The 24,060-nt window shown below is 43.8% G+C and overlaps 1 protein-coding gene across 1 annotated transcript; it reads left to right on the top strand.

The window, feature by feature from the left end:
• Positions 1 to 3,725: 3,725 nt before the first annotated feature.
• On the top strand, positions 3,726 to 23,681 carry LOC311149131 (anaphase-promoting complex subunit 4-like). Its single transcript, XM_084186224.1, has 11 exons — positions 3,726 to 3,855; positions 4,278 to 4,353; positions 7,949 to 8,049; positions 8,480 to 8,521; positions 10,154 to 10,200; positions 10,323 to 10,379; positions 10,466 to 10,522; positions 10,610 to 10,697; positions 18,802 to 18,808; positions 23,347 to 23,470; positions 23,588 to 23,681. The coding sequence occupies exons 3-11, from the start codon at positions 7,992 to 7,994 to the stop codon at positions 23,609 to 23,611; spliced, it is 504 nt and encodes a 167-aa protein (XP_084042350.1). The 5' UTR covers positions 3,726 to 3,855; positions 4,278 to 4,353; positions 7,949 to 7,991; the 3' UTR covers positions 23,612 to 23,681.
• The last annotated feature ends 379 nt before the right edge of the window (positions 23,682 to 24,060 follow it).

Consider the following 24,060-nt stretch of genomic DNA (forward strand, 5'->3'; position numbering starts at 1 on the left):
TACTTACTTTGTAATGTACTTTAATGTAATGGTAATATTGAGTGAAAAGAACCACATTTCCCTTGCAGTTCTGACACTAACTGGATCTCAAATGCAAAAGTGAATATCCCCACATACACTGACAGTAAATATGTATCTATAGTTTTCTCTAAGCATCTTTCTAATATCACAACCCACTAGGCACACACTGGTTAAATCAATGTTGTTTCCACGTCATGTCAATGAAATTACCTATTCCAATGTGGAATAGACGTTGAATTGACGTCTGTGCCCAGTGGGAAGTTCTAAGGATCTCTTGATTGCTGATATAAGTAGCATTTCATTATAAAATGAAGGAAACAACATATCCAGGACATTCTACTAATATTGTCAACAAGAAATAGTAAAGAACAGCCTTACCTTAAAGTTTTTGTCCAAAGGTATTGTTCCAGTCTAGTGTTTCCAGTTTTCTCTTAAGATTATCTGTGTGTGAGAAAGACAGAAGCGTCTCTTTCCAGCAGAGTAGCTTTTTTTGGTCGGGCAGTGAGTGGGAGCACTGTGAGCGGGTCTAGGGCCACTTGAGCGGTGCCTCCAGAGTGGCCTGCTGTCCCATTTGTCCCAGTGTCTGACCGCTCACTGTGTCGGGCTATATTTGGCCCCGGGCTCAGGTTTCACAGCCAGAATGCTGCTGAGAGAGAGAAGAAGAGAGATAATGAGAAAAAGAGAGAGAGAGAGAGAGAGAGAGAGAGAGAGAGAGAGAGAGAGAGAGAGAGAGAGAGAGAGAGCGAGAGAGAGAGAGAGAGAGAGAGAGAGAGGGGGGTATATGAGAAAACCACAGGGGAGCAATACTTCCACTGATGACAATATATACAGTACTTTACACACAGAACAAAATACTCACACATACACACACTCTCTGACACATGGAACTGGGGGTCTTTTCACTTTGTACCTCAACATGTTGCATTATCAAACCCACACAGCTGGTGGTCATGAAAGATGAATGTACTCTGTTACCTGCACAGTATGCATCTGTCTGTACCATAAATATGGGGGAGGAGGAAGGCCAGGCTCTGTCAGTCACAGTCTGGGTTAGGTTTAGGAGCTGAGGCTCTTGAATCAGAGCTTGACATCTCCCTTCTCTCTCCGCTGTAACTCTGCCTCCTCTGTGGCCAGTGGAGTTGACTCCTTGACCTGAGACCTGCCACTGAGGCTCTGAAGAAGCGTTTTCTGCACAATGGAGGTAGGGGGCCACAGTAACTTATGGTCCAAGCAATGCCTTCTCCATTAGCCTTGAAATACTCTCTGTCCTCTTTCTGCAGGCTGTGTCTCACTGATGCCTCTGCCTTATACCCTGAGTGAGCGGTAGTGACCCAGTTTTCTGCTTGAGCCAAATTTGCCCAAATTTGCCCACTTAGATTCTAAGGGCACAGACACATTCTGGCTCTGCAGCTCCACTTGGTCTATCTGTGGGCTGTTATCGCAGACGGTTGGTCCTAACAGCATAAAGCTATTCCGGTTCTCCAACTACTGATTAGAGTTAAGTGCTAGTTACAGGGCAGGGAGGAATGTCCATTGGGACAGCTCTATCAAACCAGCAACCCCCCTCACACACACACACACACACACTGCCAAACCACTGACACCAACAACCCTTCTCCATCAACTGCCCTCCAGCACCAACCCTTCATTCACTACCCCAGAATCAACCCCCCACTCATATTTTCAAAGCCCCATGCACTTACACCATCCATCTCCTATATTGAAATAGCTTAAGTGTACCTTGTTGAGGGTATAATTTAAAAATAACTGCATTAATTGGTGGTGAATTCAAATAGCCTCGCTCATGGTCTGGCTAGAATAGAACTGGAGCTTTTCCAATATGAGCGTCCTTTCAACTAGACTAGAGAACCGTTTACAGACCGCACTGTCAGTTAACACTTATGGTAATTTACCACTTCAACTTTTCAGATGTTTTTGTTTTATCTGTCCCATTGATGATAAGCATCTTGACTAGGTGGGTCCGTGTCCCAATCATCCAAAGGGGCCACCATCCAAATACACGAATGCCCAGCCATTAATTAGATATTGTATTTGGTCATCTAATTTCGTTTTCTCCTGGTGAATGAATTTGTTTAACTAAATCTACACGCATTCACAATAAAAGCTAGCTATCCTCAAACAGCAGTAAGCTAGTAGCAGCCAAAGGAAGAGGCGATCTTTTTTTCAGCAGCACAGTAGTTCAGTTTGTCCTTTCAATTTCGCCGTTGCTTACGTTTCATTGGCTACTCAGACTTGAAGATGATTGGTCAAGACTTCACTCATGGCGCTATCCGCGGCGAAACGCGAATATGGAACTAGCTAGCAAAGAAGTACACATTAAACTGTTATCATTAGTAGTTATTTTAAAAGTAACAGTAACATAGTTGGCCCTCAGACATCCCAGCACAGTAAGATGCCCTAAACTGGCTATTTCTTTCTCCTCGCACTTGTTATTAGCAAGTTGACTTAATTTAGCAAGCTAGCTATTGCCAAGTCAACTTTACAAGCCAATTGTTGATATATCAAACGTCAACTAACAATAGCTAACATTTTAATAACTATTACAATGTTGCCTCTTGGCACTGGCTAGCATAGCTTGCACACGTTAGCAATCTATCTAGGCTAGCTAGCTAGCTAGCTAACTGTGATAAAGGTGGCTTCTACTCTTGTGTTTTTGTTGTGTAGCTACCTGTCACATTGGGGTAGAGCCGAGGCAAAGCCTCTTATTATTAGAATATATCATCTTTGATCTCGTTCCCCTGACACTTCTGTGTATGCGCAATTAGCCTGGGTACCAGGTTATAGGATAGGTGTCACTGTGGTCTGGGCTATTAGAGATTATTTCCAAGCTCAATCAACCACTGTTATTGACCAATTTAGCTAACGTTAGCTATTTATTTAATGAAAAGTGCAGCAAAACTGTGCCACTTTGTATTATCTTGTTAATGCTGCTGTGTTTTATTTTCAGTACACAATAATGCCTGCCTTTCGTCAAGTGGGGGAGAAGCAACTCCCCAACCCAGTTCTGTGTATGGCATGGTCTCCAAAGACGGATCTCATTGCCCTCCCAAACACTGCTGGCGAGGTAGGGAGAGAAACACACCCACACTTTCATACCCAGCTCAATACCAGATCACATTTGCTTATTATGGGAGTCATTTCATTAATCCATGTTTGTGTTGTAGCTGCTATTGCATCACCTTGCAAATTTCCAGCGTGTGTTTGCCACCCAATGAGAATACGGGAAAGGAGATCACTGTGCTTGCTTGGAGACCTGATGGCAAAAGTAAGACATGGCAAGAGATGGACCTGAATGTCTCAAGTTACTTATCACATTGGAAGCATAGAAGTTACGTTATATTATCACTTTTACAACAATAAACCTTCATGCACTCAACACAACACATTTACTACAGGACAGTGTGTCAGCCTCTGCATTTGTTTCACTGCTTATCTAATGTGTGTCCTCTTTGCTGTGTTCAGTCCTGGCCTTTAGCCTCAGGGACACTAAGCTGGTGGTGCTGTGTGATGCAGAGATCCTTCACCTGTTCCCAGTGGAGAACCCTGTGTCCTGCATGTGCTGGTTGGAGGTGCTGGAGGAGAGCAGGTCTACAGGGGGGAGGAGTGGTTACACTAGATACTTTTATTTGAGTGTGTCTGAACTGTGTAGTGAAGTATAAACCTTGTGTCTTTCAGTGTTTTCAACTCATCCTACACCCCTGAAGACGAGGGTCGTTGTCAGCTGACCTGATGTCTGTGATGATAGACAGGGACTTCAGGTCACTGGACAGACACAGGCTGTGAAACATCCGAGGAACCTGATGAAGAGAATCTGTTAGTTACATAATTATCTAAGGGGTTTGTTAATGTAGCATACCCTAGTTGTGTAGTCACTGCAGAGAGTGGGTGGGTGAACCAGTGCATAAATATGTGAGTGCAATATTACCCCTTGTAAAGTAATCTTAAACAATAAATTAATTAGGCCTTGATCTATGGATTTCACATGACTGCCCAGGGGCACAGCCATGGGTGGGCCTGGGAGGGCATAGGCCCAACTATGGCTGCGCCCCTGCCCAGTCATGTGAAATCCATAGATCAAGGCCTAATTTATTTATTTCAATTGACTGATTTCCTTATATGAACTGTAACTCAGTAAAACTGTTGAAATTGTTTCATGTTGTGTTTATATTTTTGTTCAGTACATATTCTTCGCTTATTTGAGCTCTTTCACTGTGTATGTTTGTTGTGTCCTCCAGCTCGACACGTGGCTGCTGTTCAACTGTCTCCCTGAGGTCACCAGGATGGCACGCAAGTTCACCCACTCTGCTGCAGGTCAGTGGCCTCCTTATGTAACTAATATGGTGAGATGTCTCCTCATAGTTCATATTTCCATGGCGATATGAGGGCATTCACCAGACTAGTCTGGCCATTGGTCTTTCTCTCTTGCTCCAACTTATTCCATCTCTCTCTAAATCTTTCCTTCAGTACCTGCATCTCTCTCTCACCTGTATGTGTGACGCTTGGGAGGATATCCTCATGCAGATGGACCTTTGGCTCACTAAGTTAGTTCAGGTCATCCCATTTTCCAATAATGACAGCACACCTAAAAGGCATGATCTGAACCAATTCCAGTTTAAGTCCAAGATGAGTTTCTGGAGCTTCTACTAATCAAATCAAATTTTATTTGTCACATGCGCCGAATACAACAGGTGTATACCTTACAGTGAAATGCTTACTTACAAGCCCTTAACCAACAATGCAGTTTTAAGAAAGAATACCAAAAAAAATCACACACAAAAATACAATATCAAATAATACGAAATAAAAGTAACAAATAATTAAAGAGCAGCAGTAATAATAACAAAAGCGAGGCTATATACAGGGGGTACCGGTACCGAGTTAATGTGCGGGGGGTAATTGAGGTATTATGTACATGTAGGTAGAGTTATTAAAGTGACTATGCATAGATAATAAACAGAGAGTAGCAGCAGCGTAAAAGAGGGTGGAGGGGCAATGCAAATAGTCCGGGTAGCCATTTGATTAGATGTTCAGGAGTCTTATGGCTTGGGGGTAGAAGCTGTTTAGAAGCCTCTTGGACCTAGACTTGGCGCTCCGGTACTGCTTGCCATGCGGTAGCAGAGGGAACAGTCTATGACTAGGGTGGCTGGAGTCTTTGACAATTTTTAGGGCCTTCCTCTGACACCGCCTGGTATAGAGGTCCTGGATGGCAGGAAGCTTGGCCCAAGTGATGTACTGGGCCATACACACTACCCTCTGTAGTGCCTTGCGGTCGGAGGCCGAACAGTTGCCATACCAGGCAGTGATGCAACCAGTCAGGATGCTCTCGATGGTGCATCCTTGAGGATCTGAGGACCCATGCCAAATCTTTTCAGTCTCCTGAGGGGGAATAGGCTTTGTTGTGCCCTCTTTACGACTGTCTTGGTGTGTTTGGACCATGATAGTTTGTTGGTGATGTGGACACCAAGGAACTTGAAGCTCTCAACCTGTTCCACTACAGCCCCGTCGATGAGAATGGGGGCGTGCTCAGTCCTCTTTTTTTCCTGTAGTCCACAATCATCTCATTTGTCTTGATCACATTGAGGGAGAGGTTGTTATCCTGGCACCACACGGCCAGGTCTCTGACCTCCTCCCTATAGGCTGTCTCATCGTTGTCGGTGATCAGGCCTACCACTGTTGTGTCGTCGGCAAACTTAATGATGGTGTTGGAGTCGTGCTTGGCCATGCAGTCATGGGTGAACAGGGAGTACAGGAGGGGACTGAGCACGCACCCCTGAGGGGCCCCCGTGTTGCAGATCAGCGTGGCATATGTGTTGTTACCTACCCTTACTACCTGGGGGCGGCCCGTCAGGAAGTCCAGGATCCAGTTGCGTCTGGTCAGTAGTCATTTAGGCAGGTTACCTTAGTGTTCTTGGGCACGGGGACTATGGTGGTCTGCTTGAAACATGTTGGTATTACAGACTCAGTCAGGGAGAGGTTGAACATGTCAGTGAAGACACTTGCCAGTTGGTCAGCGCATGCTCGGAGTACACGTCCTGGTAATCCGTCTGGCCCTGCGGCCTTGTGAATGTTGACCTGTTTGAAGGTGTTACTCACATCGGCTACGGAGAGCGTGATCACACAGTCGTCGAGAACAGCTGATGCTCTCATGCATATTTCAGTGTTACTTGCCTCGAAGCGAGCATAGAAGTAATTTAGATCATCTGGTAGGCTCGTGTCACTGGGCAGCTCGCGGCTGTGCTTCCCTTTGTAGTCTATAATAGTTTGCAAGCCCTGCCACATCCGACCAGCGTCGGAGCATGTGTAGTACGATTCAATCTTAGTCCTGTATTGACGCTTTGCCTGTTTGATGGTTTGTCGGAGGGCATAGCGGGATTTCTTATAAGCTTCCGGGTTAGAGTCCCGCTCCTTGAAAGCGGCAGCTCTACCCTTTAGCTCAGTGCGGATGTTGCCTGTAATCCATGGCTTCTGGTTGGGGTATGTACGTACAGTCACTGTGGGGACGACGTCGTCGATGCACTTATTGATGAAGCCAGTGACTGATGTGGTGTACTCCTCAATGCCATCGGAAGAATCCCGGAACATATTCCAGTCTGTGCTAGCAAAACAGTCCTGTAGCTTAGCATCTGCTTCATCTGACCACTTTTTTTATTGACCGAGTCACTGGTGCTTCCTGCTTTAGTTTTTGCTTGTAAGCAGGAATCAGGAGAATAAAGTTATGGTCAGATTGGCCAAATGGAGGGCGAGGGAGAGCTTTGTACGCGTCTCTGTGTGTGGAGTAAAGGTGGTCTAGAGTTTTTTCCCTCTGGTTGCACATTTAACATGCTGGTAGAAATGAGGTAAAACGGATTTAAGTTTCCCTGCATTAAAGTCCCCGGCCTCTAGGAGCGCCGCCTCTGGATGAGCGTTTTCCTGTTTGCTTATGGCCGTATACAGTTCATTGAGTGCGGTCTTAGTGCCAGCATCGGTTTGTGGTGGTAAATAGACAGCTACGAAGAATATAGATGAAAACTCTCTTGGTTGATAGTGTGGTCTACAGCTTATCATGAGATATTCTACCTCAGGCGAGCGAAACCTTGAGACATCCTTATATATCATGCACCAGCTGTTGTTTACAATTATACATAGACCGCCACCCCAGAGGCTGCTGTTCTATCCTGCCGAAACAGTGTATAACCCGCCAGCTGTATGTTATTCACTGTTATACTATGGGACAATCAAGGTGAGAAAAGTGTCAAATGACACTTGTACGCTACCCTGTCCTCCACAGAACATGCTTTCTACTAAGTAATAGATCATATAGTTGTCCTCCCGAGTGGCGCAGTGGTCTAAGGCTGTGCCACTAGAGATCCTGGTTCGAATCCAGGCTCTGTTGTGACCGGGAGACCCATGGGGCAGCGCACAATTGGCACAGCGTCGTCCAGGGTAGGGGAGGGAATGGCCGGCAGGGATGTAGCTCAGTTGGTAGAGCATGGCGTTTGCAACACCAGGGTTGTGGGTTCGATTCCCACGGGGGGCCAGTATAAAAAAAAGAATAATGTATGCACTCACTAACTGTAAGTCGCTCTGGATAAGAGCGTCTGCTAAATGTAAAACATTTAAATGTAGTTGAGCAGTGAGCGCTAATGCAAAAATATGTTAAACAGTCCTCTTTCATTTGAGATGTAGTGATTCAATGTGGCCTGTAGGTGCCACTGCAGGACATCATAAACCTCATCTGACATTGAAAAGACTGATATAGCGATGTTTAAGGTTTTAATGGCCTTTGCGATGTCTGATATAGCGATGTTTAAGGACCCATAATGGCCTTTTGTGGACCATACAATGCAAATGTCAAGAAATTGCATCATGATTGTGATGCCAATCTTTGGTCCCAATCAACCCCTCTCTTTTCCTCTCCTTTCTCCAGTGGTTCACAGGCTCTGTTGTACCACCTCAGTGAGGTGAAGGGAATGTCTCTATGGAAACAGAAGTTCCAGCTTCTAGGCCTGGACTCAGCAGCTATAGAAGGTACAGTGCTTAGATCCTGCTTGAACCGTGACTGTGGTATCTTTTCTGATTAAAAACAAGATTAAAGTGGATGTAATTGCACAATTAAATAGTCTGTGATAAGATCAGGGCTGACACTCATTGATAATTTGCATAACTGGAGCATTTGTTCACAGCTTGTTTCTAAGCTGCTCGCAGGATTTTATTTAAAATCAAAGTTATGTAAATATTTATGTTTTGTTATAGATGCCATTACATTCACTTTGAAAGCCAATTATCTTCTACAGTGATTTTGCATGCTTATTGATATGCTATTAGATTAGTATTTTGTTCTTATAATAACACATTTTCAATAATTTAAAATGGAAATAATTTAAAATGGAGTTGACTTCATCCCTTGTTTGTTAAATCTCTCCCCCTCATGTCATTCCTCACTGTCTCTTTTACTCAGTGATTGACAAGAGCATGAAGAACTTCAAAGCCTATTTCCGATGTATGTAGGTAAGACCTCTTGAGATATAGCACCTTTTAGTGACTGATGATTTAGTATATTAAAAATATAATTGGTTATTAAATGCAAGTGTTTTAATACAGTGCCTTCAGAAAGTATTCACACCCCTTGACCTTTCCCACATTTTGTTGTGTTACAGCCTAAATTTTAAATAGATTCAATTGAGATTTTGTCAATTTTTACAAATTAATAAAAAATGATAAGATGAAATGTTTTGAGTCAATAAGTATTCAACCCCTTTGTTATGGCAAGCCTAAATAAGTTCCGGAGTAAGAATTTGCTGAACAAGTCACATAATAAGTTGCATGGACTCACTATGTGTGCAAAAATAGTGTTTAACATTATTTTTGAATGACTACCTCATCTCTGTACCCCACACATACAATTATCTGTAAGGTCCCTCAGTCGAGCAGTTCATTTCAAACACAGATTCAACCACAAAGACCAGGGAGGGTTTCCAATGCCTCACAAAGAAGGGCAGCTATTGGTAGATGGGTAAAAAAAAAAAAAAAGCAGACATTGAATATCCCTTTGAGCATAATGAAGTTATTAATTATACTTTGGATGGTGTATCAATACACCCAGTTACGTTAAAGATAAAGGTGTCCTTCCTAACTCAGTTGCCAGAGAGGAAGGAAACCGCTCAGGGATTTCACCATGAGGCCAACTTTAAAAGAGTTATAGTTTAATGGCTGTGATAGGAGATAACTGACAACATTGTATTTACTCCACAATACTAATGTAAATGACAGTGAAAAGTAGGAAGCCTGTACAGAATAAAAATATTCCAAAAACATGTATCCTGTTTGCATAAGGCACTAAAGTAAAACTGCAAAAAATGTGGCAAAGAAATTAACTTTATGTCCTGAAATCAAAGCGTTATGTTTGGGGTAAATCCAACACAACACTGAGTACCACTTCTTATTTTCAAGCATGGTGGTGGCTGCATCATGTTATGGGTATGCTTGTAATCGGTAAGGACTAGGGAGTTAATTTTTATAAAAATAAATGGAAAAGAGCTAAGCACAGGCAAAATCCTAGAGGAAAACCTGGTTCAGTCTGCTTTCCAGCAGACACTGGGAGACAAATTCACCATTCAGCAGGACAATAACCTAAAACACAAGGCCAAATATAGACTGGACTTGCTTACCAAGACGACATTGAATGTCCTCGAGTGGCCTAGTTACAGTTTTGACTTAACTCGTGTTGAAAATCTATGGCAAGACTTGAAAATGGCTGTCTAGCAATGATCAACAACCAACTTGACAGAGCTTGAAGAATTTTAAAAGGAATAATGTGCAAATATTGTACAATCCAGGTGTGCAAAGCTCTTAGAGACTTACCCAGAAAGACTCACAGCTGTAATTACTGCCAAAGGAGCTTGTACAAAGTGTTGACTCAGGGGTGTGAATACTTTTCGTATTTCATTTAATAAATTTTGAAAAATGTATAAAAAATGTTTTTACTTTGTCATTATGGGGTATTGTGTGTAGTTGGGTGAGAAAAAATATATATTTAATTAATTTTCAATTCAGGCTGTAACAACAAAATGTGGAATAAGTCAAAGGCTATGAATACTTTCTGAAGGCACTGTACATTTCCATTTTCCTGCAGCTATGCTAAGGATGTCAGAGGACCACGTCCCTCCAGAACACAGTAAGGTGAGATTATGGTTGTGAATGTGAGACAGAGGAAGAGTTGATGAAAGTATTGTGATGAACTGTTCAATATTTATTATTTTCTAAACGGTTGGTATAATGTCAATCTATCCCATTGCACTCAGATGACCCAGAAGGACATTGCATTTGTGGCATACTTCCTGTCTGAGCACTTCAGTGAGGTAAAATAGATTAAGATAAGTAGAATAGCACTTAATTTCCACAGCTTTTCACAAACTAGCCAATGACATACCCTCTCCTCTGACAGAACAAAGAGCTGCTTGACCGGAAAGGGAAGTACTTTAATGTGGAGCGGGTCGGCCAGGTGAGGGACAAGCGTTGTCTGTCTGTGTGTATATTTTAGTTTGTCTGTGATCAGTGTTCTCTGACACACTGTGTCCTTTTTTTGCAGTACCTGAAGGATGAGGATCTAGTATCTCCGCCCAACACCAAGGGAAACCAATGGCTGAAGTTTCTGCAGGAGAGCACACACTTGAAAGGTGAAATATAACCTTTATCTCAGAAGAAATAATTAGGCAGGAAGTGTGGTTATTTTCATGTTGTAATTAGATGGAGGAAGTTTGGTTTGGCATTGAATTTCTCTATTGTTGTGACTGATTGCCTTACTGAACTGGCATTGTTCCTGATTGATTGGTTTTTCCAAAGAGCCCGCTCCTCTTCCCTTCATACCCTAAGAAGTCCCAACACTTTGTGAAGAGGATGATGGAAAACCCTAACATTTTTACTAAGTCGTTCAAACGAGATACTAAGTCGTTTGAGCAACTTATTATCTCATTTGAACGACTTAATAGTTATTTTGTCTAATTAGACCTAATTTGTTATGCAGCTTGTCAGACCGTGTAATGGTTGCTGCAGCCATTCATTCACTGATTACATCCATTTATATGATTATTCATTGCCTAAAGCCTAAAGCAGGGCTGCTTTTGAATGCCAGAGCATGTAAGTGGGCGAGTGTGGCAAGAGGAGCAGAGTGTAATTGAGCAGATTCAAAAATGGTGTCGGCCTTCTCTCCAGCTCCAATTTCGCTCTGGTACTGCTCAGCCATAAGGTATGCTTTGCCTAGCATTTTTTAATTTCCTTTATCAGTATTCTTTTAATTAGGCCTATTCGGTTGTAATTATTTAGCCTACCCTACCCACAGTAGCCTATATCTAATTTATATTCTACTTTCTAACATTAGGATATGTCGTTTATATTTTTGAAGGACTTCAAATGTATTAAAGGATTTTTTTATTAATCTATACATGTATTTTTGTTTTCCTTGGAATAGAAACACCATAATATAAATCAATTTAGTTAAGCTAAAATATCATAAATAAAGAGTAAATAATAAAGAGCAGTATCAGCTTCTTTTCATAAATAAAAGGGAATAAATCATTTCAAACTGCAGCGGTCAAATGATTTGCGCACAGAAGCCAGCACCAACAAGCTTCACATGTGCATTGAGCATGTGAAATGCCCTCTACAAATTCAATATTATGATTATTATAAAGACAGAAATACACATGTAAAAGCTTAATTACATAAAGGAATATTAGTGAGAATATGGCCATAATATAAACTAGAGAGAGGAGAATGGAATATATTTGAAAAGCCATTTTTTTTTAAAATACATTGAGATGAAACCACCCATGTGACGTTTAAGTAGGGACCGGCACAGAGTCGAGTAGGACAGTGTCCCAAGGCTACATAGTCATAGGCCTACACTTCACCATTGCTGGAGGGACTACATAGCCGTTGTTGATTGTGAGCTATAATTAAATGTTGAATTAAATGTGTGCGACGTGAGGTAAACAACGTTTTTTCATCAATAGAATCAATGAAGGGAGGTAACATGATATCATAAGGGGATTGCTTAGACCACACTTACCGGTAGGACTAGTTATCTCACATCCTCTGGTAGAGAAGTAGCCTATGTGAGCCCTTTAACATAAGCCTAACCGTACAGTTGAAGTATCCATCACCAACAAATGAATGAACTTCAGAGATAATAGGCTGGTTTATGCTGCAAACAAAATGATTTTATTAGCCTACCAGAATCTCCTATTAAAAGAGGTTTGTGATATGCCTTAAATCGAAAGGTTTAACTTGTTATAGCCTACAGTTCACAATAACAGGAAAAAACAAACATTTAATCACTACGTTTAATCTTTGAAGTGTTGGCTAATGGTTTACTGAAACAGAAGGAAGCTATCCGATTTCCAATAGCGCCGATGACAACAACCCATTAATTTGATAAGGCAAAGCCAAACAAATATTGATTTGAAAGCATCCTCGAGAAGGAGCGCATGAGAGGGTAATGGATGGATTTGGTGGACGGGTTGCAAAATATATCCGTGCCGGACTGACGACGCGCACCACTGGCTTGGTGCGGGGAGCAGGAACGGGCCGGACCGGGCTGACGACGCGCACCACTGGCTTGGTGCGGGGAGCAGAAACGGGCCGGACCGGGCTGACGACGCGCACCACTGGTCGAATCAACGTTGTTTCCACGTCATTTAATGTAAATGTATGTTGAACCAACGTGGAATAGACGTTGAATTGACGTCTGTGCCCAGTGGGAGTTATATATCCTCATGCAGTATTAGCATTAATAATAATAAACGATTACTACCTTACTATTCTGCGCAGGCTGACGCAGACCAATTAGGCTATTTCAAACACTTCAAGAAACCAGGAGTCAAAAGGCACCAATTTTGACAATAATGTTGTGTGGAGTCGTCTTTATTGGCGGGAAGAAGTTTAACTAATATCTTTGTGGCGTCTTTGGTAAACAAAAGTGTCACAGTACATAGGGGCATATTTATCAATCAGGGCATTTGAAGCTGAGCAGAGATCTGCATGCCTTGTGCCAAACCTGGTCTGATCGCAAAGAAGATTCGTCCTGTCCCTTTGGGGATTTAGATCATTAAACAGTATTTTAGGGACTGCAGATAACCGGCGTGGAGGTGTTTTTATGCACCAATAATCTGTGTTCTCTTTTGGTAATATCACCATTGCGCATGCCTTCGGTGACAGTCTGTTCGGGGTTTGTAGTGAGTCTCTTATAGAATGTCAGATCATTCAGTTGCCTGAGTACTTCAGTCTTTTAGACAGTGTAGTATTGTACAGTAACAGCGCCTCCCTTGTCCTCTGGGTGGATGACTATAGAAGTGTCATTGTGGAGTTTTAAGGGCTTGTTCCTCAGAGCGGGTAAAGTTATTCCTGACGTATCCACAGCTGGGTCAATAGGCCCAGGTGGCATGAACGTAGATGAAGCCCTAAACACATTTACATTTTCATTTTAGTCATTTAGCAGACGCTCTTATCCAGAGCGACTTACAGGAGCAATTAGGGTTAAGTGCCTTGCTTAAGGGCACATTGACAGATTTTTCACCTAGTCGGCTCGGGGATTAGAACCAGCGACCTTTCGGTTACTGGCACAACGCTCTTACCCACTAAGCTACCTGCCGCCCCAAACACAACTTGCAATCTCTAAAGAACCGTTTCAAATGCAATCAGTGGTGTGTATTCATGGATGCCAAGGGAAGCCAGGCTTCCCAAAATATTTGACCAATAAAACATTTCAAAATGATTTATCTTTCGTCTCTGTGTTTTCATACTTGTTCGTCAATTCGCAAGTGGCTGAATCTCACCAGAGAAATCATCCGAGCGAGGGAAACCGCACCCCTCTGTCTCAGTATGTGTAGCCCATGTGTCTGATGCTGTCTGGAACAAAAGAGTATGACATGTTGCCGCTGTAGCATTTGATTGATTGATGCCAGCAAGCATTTGGCCTCCCTTGATAAGAAAAGTATAAAATAATTTTCCAATCAGCGTTGAGCTGAGCTCAACTGTGGGTTTTCCTGGCGCAGCCAGAAGGTTACTGGTTCGAATCCCCAAGTCATATCTGTTGATATGCCCTTGAGCAAGATACTTAACCCTAATTGCTACTGTAAGTTGCTCTAGATAAGAGCATCTGCTGAATGACTAAAATGTAAATGGGGACTTGGACTTGTGGTTTTGACTTAATTCTCTGTACAGGCCAATGATTATGACGCCGATTCTGATCTAACCATAAATTCATAAATTGTGCCACTGGCTTGAGAAGATTGAAGTTCAATATGTCACCTAGATGTAGCCTCACGTTAACTAGCTAGCTAACTTAGCTGGTTCATTGTTGCCCATGCAAGGAAGTTAGCATTTTAGCTAGGTAGCCTATTAAAACTAAAAGCGTACAGAGCCATAGACCGTTTTGCCAACATGAAAGAGAGGAGGGTGAGTAAAAAAAAAATGTGCTTGCACGCGGAAGCAAGCATGCACACACACATGATTGTGTAGCGACCCGCACAGACAGCTGTGTGTTATGTGTTAGGCTAGTGGATGGTTGTGTTGTACCTACCAGTACCCAGTGTTCGCGGGGTCCGACATGTCAATCAACCTGCTATCTGCCAATCACGGGAATGCCTGGAATGTTCTGATGCCGGGCATCCTGGCGGTTGGCGGAGTGGCGTGGAGGGGGGTTGGGCAGGGGGATGGAGCATTGGAAGTTAAGACCAGGGGCCTGTTGCACAAAACTAGGATAAGGGATTAAGCCAGGATATCTTGGTGATCCTGGCTCAATTGATCCGTAATCCGGTTGCACTAAAGATGGATAGGGGGCAGGAGGATATGTTATGGTATAAATTACCATGGAGATTTATTCTGTGGAGCTAGCCTGCTCCAGACCAGGCTAAATTCCAGGATCTATTTAATCTCATCCCTACTGTCAGTCAGCAGTCACCACAAATGGAAACCAATAGTTATTTCACTGCTCACTATACATTGTTATCACATATAACTAGACCCACTGTCATTATTTAAACGTTTGTGATCATTAATTTCAATGATTTTGGATAAAAAATGATTTTTAGATGATGTTGCTATCATTAGATAATTTACAGTTTCCCATAGACTATAAGGCTATATATAAAATGATAGAATATTAGGGCCACAGAGGGGAAAAAAACACAAGTCATAATATTGTAACCAGTTGTTTTAAAGGAGGACAGTTGTTAAAATGACAGATGTGGGGCATTGTGAAATTGTACTTCAGTATGGTTTCATAAACAAAGACATGCTGATGTGCCTGAATATGAAGTATCACATTGTCATAAGTATCAAAACTGTAAAAACAATATGTAGCTTTTCTGCAGAGAGAACCAGCCTCATAAATTTATGACTTTATCCTTTTTCTTCAGTGTGGCCCTAGTACTCTGTCATATAAACAAATACACATTCCATATGAATATAAAAACACAATGTGTAACATTATGTTCCTTTATTGAATAAGGACAAAACAAAGCAGGTAAACCATCAGCTCCTTTCGAAACTGAAGTCACAGTGACTCTACAAGATGGAAAGCACAGAATCCAAGCATATTATACAAAATGATACATACACATTCAAAGGTCTGTATATAACACACCCTGCATGTCTGCACACTAAAATAAATGCAGGACAAATCCATACACATCAACTGAACAGACAAATGAATGGATGCAGTAGCCTCCCTGCAGCCTTGTATTACACACAGTATACCGCACAAACATCATAAGAGGCCAAATTCGTAAAAAAACGAACCCAAAAAAACCCAAATTCCTCTGCCACCGCAGGACATATTTAACCAAAATTGAAAGCACACATACTAACTAAAATAATTCAACACATATTGGTCCCTCAGCAGCCGACCACTGTCGTCATCAGGGAAGATTGCCGGATTGTCCCAGTCCATGGCTGGTGGCACTCTGGGGTCCCTCTCCTTCCTCAGGCAGGCCACATTGTGGAGGACAGCACAAGCCACAGTAATATCACATGCCCTAACAGGGCTGACCCTTAATTTGTGAAGGCAGTGAAAGCGTGCCTTCAGGAGGCCAAAGGTCATTTCAACTCTGGCCCTGGTCCTGGCATGGGCATGGTTGTAGGCCTGCTGTGCTTCCTGGGGGTCTGTGAAAGGTGTCAGGAGAAAAGGCTGGCAGCCATACCCCCTGTCTCCCAGCAACACACCAGAGAATTCACCTGTCAACACAAAATCTCATCATTACTACCTCATAAACACAGTGATATTCTTGACACAGCCATGATGGTTATAAATAGGGGTTGTGTGGCTTACCTTGTGATAGGCACTGATAGATTTCAGAGGCCCGAAAGATTCTGGAGTCATGGACTGAGCCAGGCCATTTTGCCACAACATTGCTGATCACACAGTCAGCATTGCAGACCATCTGAAATCATAAGATGAGGAATATTACACCAATCAATGCACATCACTGGCAATGCAGAGTGTTCGTCAATGGACAATATCAAAAAGTTATGTTCACCTGAACATTAATGCTGTGAAAGGATTTCCTATTCACAAAATCGGCTTCATGGGCACCTGAGGGGGCTTTTATCCTTATGTGTGTGCAGTCCACTGCACCAATGACATTGGGGAAACCTGTCACACAAAGTAATGAGTATCCTACTATGTGTTAACAGTTGTCCTGTAATTTGTAGATCCTCTTACCTGCAATCCTATAGAACTCCTCTTTGATGTCACAGAGTCTTCTGTGGCCAGGGAAGGAGATGAAGACATCTGCTAATGCTTTGATAGCCAGACACACACTCCTTATTGTGCGGCAAATTGTGGCCTTGTTCAGCTGTTCTGCATCCCCCACTGAGTACAGGAAGGCTCCACTAGCAAAAAAGCGCAAGGCCACACAAACCATTTGCTCCACACTCAGTGCATGGCTCCGTGCAGTGCGGTGCTTAATCCTGGGACCCAGTAGTCTGCATAGATACCTGATGCCATCTGCAGAAAACCTGTATCTTTCATATAGATGGTCATCAGGGAAGGCCAGTGGGTCCAACCGGTCCCTGAAGACCCTTTCTCGCCTGAAGGCTCTCCTCAGCACAAGTGCTTCTTCATCCACCACATCTCGCACGAATGGGCATGCCATTGTCAGAGCAGAAAGGAACACACAATTTTGGGCCTTCATATAGGCTAGTGGCCACACCTGGTGCTGGGGGGGTGGGCAAAAGAGGGCGATGCCTTATAACGATGACTTGGTTGTACTGATTGCTGGGAAAATAAAAAAAACCTTAGAAAGATGCCACCGTCCTGTGTGCTCACAATAAGAGCTCATATGTCATGGCTCACTTGACTTTACGAGAATATACCTAATTTTTATTTTGAGCTGTGTCATCTTCTTGGAGCTGGGGGAGGAAAGAAAAATAATGATTAATACATTTGTGTTACAGTTAGCATACAGTGTACATTGAAGGCATATCTCACCTCCCTCTCAAGTTTTTTTATTTCAAGGTCCAGTTTCCTAATTGTCCTCTTTTTTATTTCGGACTCCAGTGCAAGATTTTCCATCTTTTTCTTCTTGTACTGAATGTCTATGTCTGCCAGTTCTATTTGGCGCCGGAGGTGGTTGCCATACAACTTTCTGATAGCTTGTGAGCTCTGTGAACACAATACAATTAGCGCAGCTGGAATTTGGCAGGATGTGGTGTCCTTTTATTAATACGCACTATGTTGCCAGGCTGGTTTTCCCACTGTATAGCATCTGGGTCCTGTAAAAGAAATTAGATTTTTTGATTTTGATGAGGACTCCTCACCATTGTAGAGTAAATAGTACTTTCACAGTCTTAACATGATACCTCATGCCTTCTGGAATCCAGAGAGATGGTCTCCTCCTCATCATCGTCTCCATCATGTGCTGTTGCTGCTGCACTGGGGCCTTCACCCTATCACATTTAATCGGATTCATATTGAAGCTAGTAGACAAGACATGCCAGGCCTACAGTATGCCTTTGATGGAGTACTCACTGGATCAGCATCGTCTGGTGCTTGTGCTGGTGGCTCTAACAGGAACACAGTGCTGCCAGACACTGCAAGGCAATAGGTAAACCAAAGTCAGACAGTCCAAATTGATTCAATATGAATGTGGTTGTATCCCATGTAGAGATGGAAGGACATACCTTGAATGAAGCGGGTGGCATCTTGGGAGGAACCTATGCTCGTCTCTTTCCCCCCAGGGATCCCCTCTAAGACGGGCCTGCCTTTATTTAGCTCCAAGGCCATGTCCTCTGCTGGGGTAAGGTCAGCCTTTGGTGACCCACCACCCGTGCCTTGTCTGTGGGTATTCTTTTTCACTGCTAAAACAGTACAGACAATGTGTGAGCAGGCACCTTCTGGGTACAATATATGCTTGTGCTTTGTTAAATATTAGTCAGGGACCATACCATTCTGCAGAATGTTCTTGTATTTGATTTTGACCTGCTGCCATGTCCGTTTTGGCCCGTTCATGTTTAATCTACACACACACACACACACACACACACACACACACATTTAATGGAGTCACACTGCAAAAAATTAATTGGTATTTTTGTCTTGTTTTCAGTAAAAATATCAAAAAATTTATCATAGCTTTATACAGTGTGATGGAGTTACTTTACACAATTTCACTCATATCTGCAGTGCATTTCAATTAAAAATTTAACCGTTTCATAATTACAGTACAACTGCATTTTTGGAGATGTGAATTAAATATTTGAATTGTAATTGTGATGTTTCAGCGGAGCGGTGAGTGTGTAATTGTGCACTACTTACGCATTCAGGCGGTCTGCAATACTTTGCCACGCTTTTTCTCTTTGCTTTATCACTGTGGCGGTGTTGCCTTTCTTCTTAATTATATCTTTTACCTCCTCGTATGCCTCCATGAGGATTTGTGCTTCCGACGGGGAAAAGTACGCGGCTCTAGTTGCCATGGTAAATCAGTTAATCTGTGATCTGTGGCGGGGTCTATTTGAGTGAGCCGTGAGCGCGCACCTATCCAGGATTGGTTTCACCTGGCTTAATGAATCCGTGTCTGCTCATCCTGGCTTGGTCTTTGTGCAACCAATTAAGCCTGGACGCACATGTTTTGGCTTCATTGAGCTCAGCCGAGTCATTTATCCCGGATGTCTTAATTCTACTTTTGTGCAACAGGCCCCAGGTTTAGCCTTTGTTATCTCTCTTTACGTCTGGGCTTCACAAGAGAAGGTCACGATTGGCTTGTGGGTTATCTTTCATTTATTTGGCGTGGGCTACGGCCAAACAGTAGCCTGTGTAAAGTTGGTTTAATAAACCGTCCATTCGTAAACTCAATCCTCTGTCTGGACAGTTGTTCTTTTATGATCTAGTCAGGTCATTACAATATTTAGCAACATTGATTGGACTAAATAGTTGTTGGTATCTTTATAAGTTTGTTTTCAGTGTATTGAACTAAGCATATATAGCCTTGTTGATTTGATGATGTGTAAACGTTTAAGTTGAAATGGTGCTGGAATAGCGGAGGCAGTGCTCCTGTTGTCTTTGTGCTGACTTGCAGTAAGTAGTTGTTTAGTAAACTGTCAAACATGAACTTGCTTGACCATGCTACAGGTCATATAACTGTTTTTTACATGCAATATTAGCTGTGTGGACATCACCTGACATGTTGTTGCTCTCCGGTTTTGTGATGAAACAAACGTATGTGTAGTAGAATTTATTCCGCCATTGTGTGACAGTTGTCTTTTTGTTGTCATGGCCTTATTGTATATCACGGTGGTGTATGAACAAATGCGTTATAGAGCAAACAACGCAAATAGGTTGTAATATGGCTTTTTTACTGGCTTGGCTTGGTTTCCCCTGTGATTTTACCAACGCACCACTACTGGATGCAATGACCGTATGAATTACATTTACATTTAAGTCATTTAGCAGACGCTCTTATCCAGAGCGACTTACAAATTGGTGCATTCAACTTAGAATAGCCAGTGGGACAACCACCACTGGGGGAGGGGGGGTGTAGAAGGATTACTATTAGACTATTCCAGGTATTCCTTAAATACCTGGAAGGTAGGGTTTCAAGTGTCTCCAGAAGGTGGTCAGTGACTCCGCTGTCCTGGCGTTATGGGGGAGTTTGTTCCACCATTGGGGTGCCAGAGCAGCGAATAGCTTTGACTGGGCTGAGCGGGAACTGTGCTTCCGTAGAGGTAGGGGGGCTAGCAGGCCAGAGGTGGATGAACGTAGTGCCCTCGTTTGGGTGTAGGGTTTGATCAGAGCCTGAAGGTAAGGAGGTGCCGTTCCCCTCACAGCTCCGTAGGCAAGCACCATGGTTTTGTAGTAGATGCGAGCTTCAACTGGAAGCCAGTGGAGTGTGCAGAGGAGCGGGGTGACATGAGAGAACTTGGGAAGGTTGAACACCAGACGGGCTGCAGCGTTCTGGATAAGTGGTAGGTGTTTAATGGCACAGACAGGGAGCCCAGCCAACAGCGAGTTGCAGTAATCCAGATGGGAGATGACAAGTGCCTGGATTAGGACCTGTGCCGCTTTCTGTGTAAGGTAGGGTCGTACTCTGCGAATGTTGTAGAGCATGAACCTGCAGGATCGGGTCACCGCTTTTGATGTTAGCGGAGAATTACAGGGTGTTGTCCAGGGTCACGCCAAGGTTCTTTGCACTCTGGGAGGAGGACACAATAGGAGAGGGCCTAGAACTGAGCCCTGGGGGACACCAGTGGTGAGAGCACGTGGTGCGGAGACAGATTCTCGCCACGCCACCTGGTAGGAGCGACCTGTCAGGTAGGACGCAATCCAAGAGTGAGCAGCGCCGGAGATGCTCAACTCGGAGAGGGTGGAGAGGAGGATCTGATGGTTCACTGTATCAAAGGCAGCAGATAGGTCTAGAAGGATAAGAGCAGTGGAGAGAGAGTTAGCTTTTGCAGTGTGGAGAGCCTCCATGACACAGAGAAGAGCAGTCTCAGTTGAATGACCAGTCTTGAAACCTGACTAGTTTGGATCAAGAAGGTCATTCTGAGAGAGATAGCAAGAGAGTTGGCTAGAGAGAACACGCTCAAGAGTTTTGGAGAGAAAAGAAAGATGGGATACTGGTCTGTAGTTGTTGACATCGGAGGGATCGAGTGTAGGTTTTTTGAGGAGGGTTGCAACTCTCGCTCTCTTGAAGACGGAAGAGACATAGCCAGCGGTCAAGGATGAGTTGATGAGCGAGGTGAGGTAAGGGAGAAGGTCTCCGGAAATGGTCTGGAGAAGAGAGGAGGGGATAGGGTCAAGCGGGCAGGTTGTTGGGCGGCCGGCCGTCACAAGTCGCAAGATTTCATCTGGAGAGAGAGGGGAGAAAGAAGTCAAAGCATAGGGTAGGGCAGTGTGAGCAGGACCAGCGGTGTCATTTGACTTAATAAATGAGGATTGGATGTCATTAACCTTCTTTTCAAAATGGTTGACGAAGTCATCCACAGAGAGGGAGGAGGAGGATTCAGCAGGGAGGAGAAGGTGGCAAAGAGCTTCCTAGGGTTAGAGGCAGAGGCTTGACATTTAGAGTGGTAGAAAGTAGCTTTAGCAGCAAAAACAGGGAAAAAATGTAGAGAGGAGGGAGTGAAAAGATGACAGGTCCGCAGGGAGTCTAGTTTTCCTCCATTTCCGCTCGGCTGCCAGGAGCCCTGTTCTGTGAGCTCGCAATGAGTCGTCAAGCCACGGAGCAGGAGGGGAGGACCGAGCCGGCCGGGAGGATAGGGGACATAGAGAGTCAAAAGATGCAGAAAGGAGGGATGAGGAGGCAGCATCAGGAGATCGGAGGGAGAAGGATTTAGCAGAGGGAAGAGATGATAGGATGAAAGAGGAGAGAGTAGCGGGAGAGATAGAGCGAAGGTTGCGACGGCACATTACCATCTGAGTAGGGGCAGAGTGAGTAGTGTTGGAGGAGAGCGAGAGAGAAAAGGATACAAAGTAGTGGTCTGAGACATGGAGGGGAGTTGCAGTGAGATTAGTAGAAGAACAGCATCTAGTAAAGATGAGGTCAAGCGTATTGCCTGCCTTGTGAGTAGGGGGGGACGGTGAGAGGGTGAGGTCAAAAGAGGAGAGGAGTGGAAAGAAGGAGGCAGAGAGAAATGAGTCAAAGGTAGACGTAGGGAGGTTGAAGTCACCCGGAACTGTGAGGGGTGAGCCATCCTCAGGAAAGGAACTTATCAAGGCTTCAAGCTCATTGATGAACTCTCCAAGGGAACCTGGAGGGCGATAAATGACAAGGATGTTAAGCTTGAATGGGCTAGTGACTGTGACAGCATGGAATTCAAATGAGGAGATAGACAGATGGGTCAGGGGAAAAATAGAGAATGTCCACTTGGGAGAGATGAGGATTCCTGTGCCACCACCCCACTGACCAGATGCTCTCGGGGTATGCGAGAACACATGGTCAGACGAGGAGAGAGCAGTAGGAGTAGCAGTGTTTTCAGTGGTAATCCATGTTTCCGTCAGCGCCAAGAAATCGAGGGACTGGAGGGTAGCATAGGCTGAGATGAACTCTGCCTTGTTGGCCGCAGAACGACAGTTCCAGAGGCTGCCGGAGACCTGGAACTCCACGTGGGTCGTGCGTGCAGGGACCACCAGGTTAGAGAGGCAGCAGCCACGCGGTGTGAGGCGTTTGTATAGCCTGTGCGGAGAGGAGAGAACAGGGATAGACAGAGGCATAGTTGACAGGCTACAGAAAATGGCTACAACCATGCTCAAAGGGATATTCAGTGGGGTTTTTTGTTTGTTTTTTACACATCTAGCTATAGGTGCCCTTCTTTGCGAGGCATTGAAAAACCTTCATGGTCTTTGTTCTTGAATCTGTGCTTGAAATTCACTACTCGATTGAGGAACCGTACAGATAATTGTATGTGTGGGGTACAGAGATGGGGTAGTTTTTCAAAAGTCATGTTAACCACTATTATTGAACACGAATGAGTCCTTGCAACTTATTATGCGATTTGTTAAGCACATTTTTACTCCTGAACTTATTTAGGGTTGCCATAACAAAGGGGTTGTATACTTAATGACTCAAGACCTTTCAGCTTTGAATTTTCTATGAATTTCTAATATTTTCTACAAACAAAATTCCACTTTGACATTATGGGGTATTTTGTGTAGATCTGTGACACAATCTCAATATAATCTATTTTAAATTCAGGCTGTAACAAAACAAAATGTGAAAAAAGTAAAGGGATGTGAATACTTTCTGAAGGCACTGTACATCAAACACCAACTATCACCCTAACCTTATCTTCACTGTAGTCACCTGTTGACTGTGCCATCTGTATTCTCAGGTTGGACCAGCAGAGTGGCGCCATCCTTGCCCAGGGGCTGGTACTGGAGAACCAGTGGAGCGACTTCGAGAACATGAAGGCCCAGTTTGTGGCTGTGAGTGGGATCCGGAAAGTGGCCTATGTGGTAAGACAATGGAAAGGGGATTCCCTTACTAAGGCTTTAACAGGCTTGTTGTGTAGTTTGGTTTAGATGGTTCAGAATCTCTCGTTCTGAGGTCCCTTTCTGTTCTCTGTGTCCCAGCTGAGCTCCAACCTGCGGCATTAAGAGCGGCCTGAGTCGCAGAACGCCAGCTATGACCAGGACGGCCTGGAGGAGACGCTGGCCAGCCAGGGGGAGACTGAGGGGCAGGGGTTGCTGAGTAGCAACTGGAGTCTGGGGAAGCCCTCGAACTCTCAGCAGCACCTCATCTAGGCAATATAACAATCGACAACCCCCCACCCTATACTTTGGCAGTAATCAGTCCCAGTTATGCCACCATTGTAAAGCCAATGACCCCTTCCCAGCACTTTTCTCTCTAACAAAGTGGAAATAAATGTTTTGATAAGAAAACCAGCTTCTGGTTGTTTTGATGTGGTTGTTTCCTATGTCTATAAGGCAAGTGTAGACTGGTCTCTAGATAGATAATGTAACATGGATCTGATCCTCACACAAATTCCTAGAGTACAGTAAAAATCATTTATTTTGGGGAGCACTAGACTTGACCACACCTTGCC

The sequence above is a fragment of the Coregonus lavaretus genome, assembly GCF_964263955.1.
Source record: "Coregonus lavaretus genome assembly, chromosome: 21".
Classification (NCBI taxonomy): domain Eukaryota; kingdom Metazoa; phylum Chordata; class Actinopteri; order Salmoniformes; family Salmonidae; genus Coregonus; species Coregonus lavaretus.

Excerpts from the sequence above, each read along its gene's own strand:
- LOC311149131 (XM_084186224.1), top strand. The coding sequence starts at position 7,992 with ATGTCTCTATGGAAACAGAAGTTCCAGCTTCTAGGCCTGGACTCAGCA. Across the intron at positions 8,522-10,153 it reads CTTCAAAGCCTATTTCCGAT|CTATGCTAAGGATGTCAGAG; the intron begins GTATGTAGGTAA and ends ATTTTCCTGCAG. Across the intron at positions 10,523-10,609 it reads ATGTGGAGCGGGTCGGCCAG|TACCTGAAGGATGAGGATCT; the intron begins GTGAGGGACAAG and ends CTTTTTTTGCAG.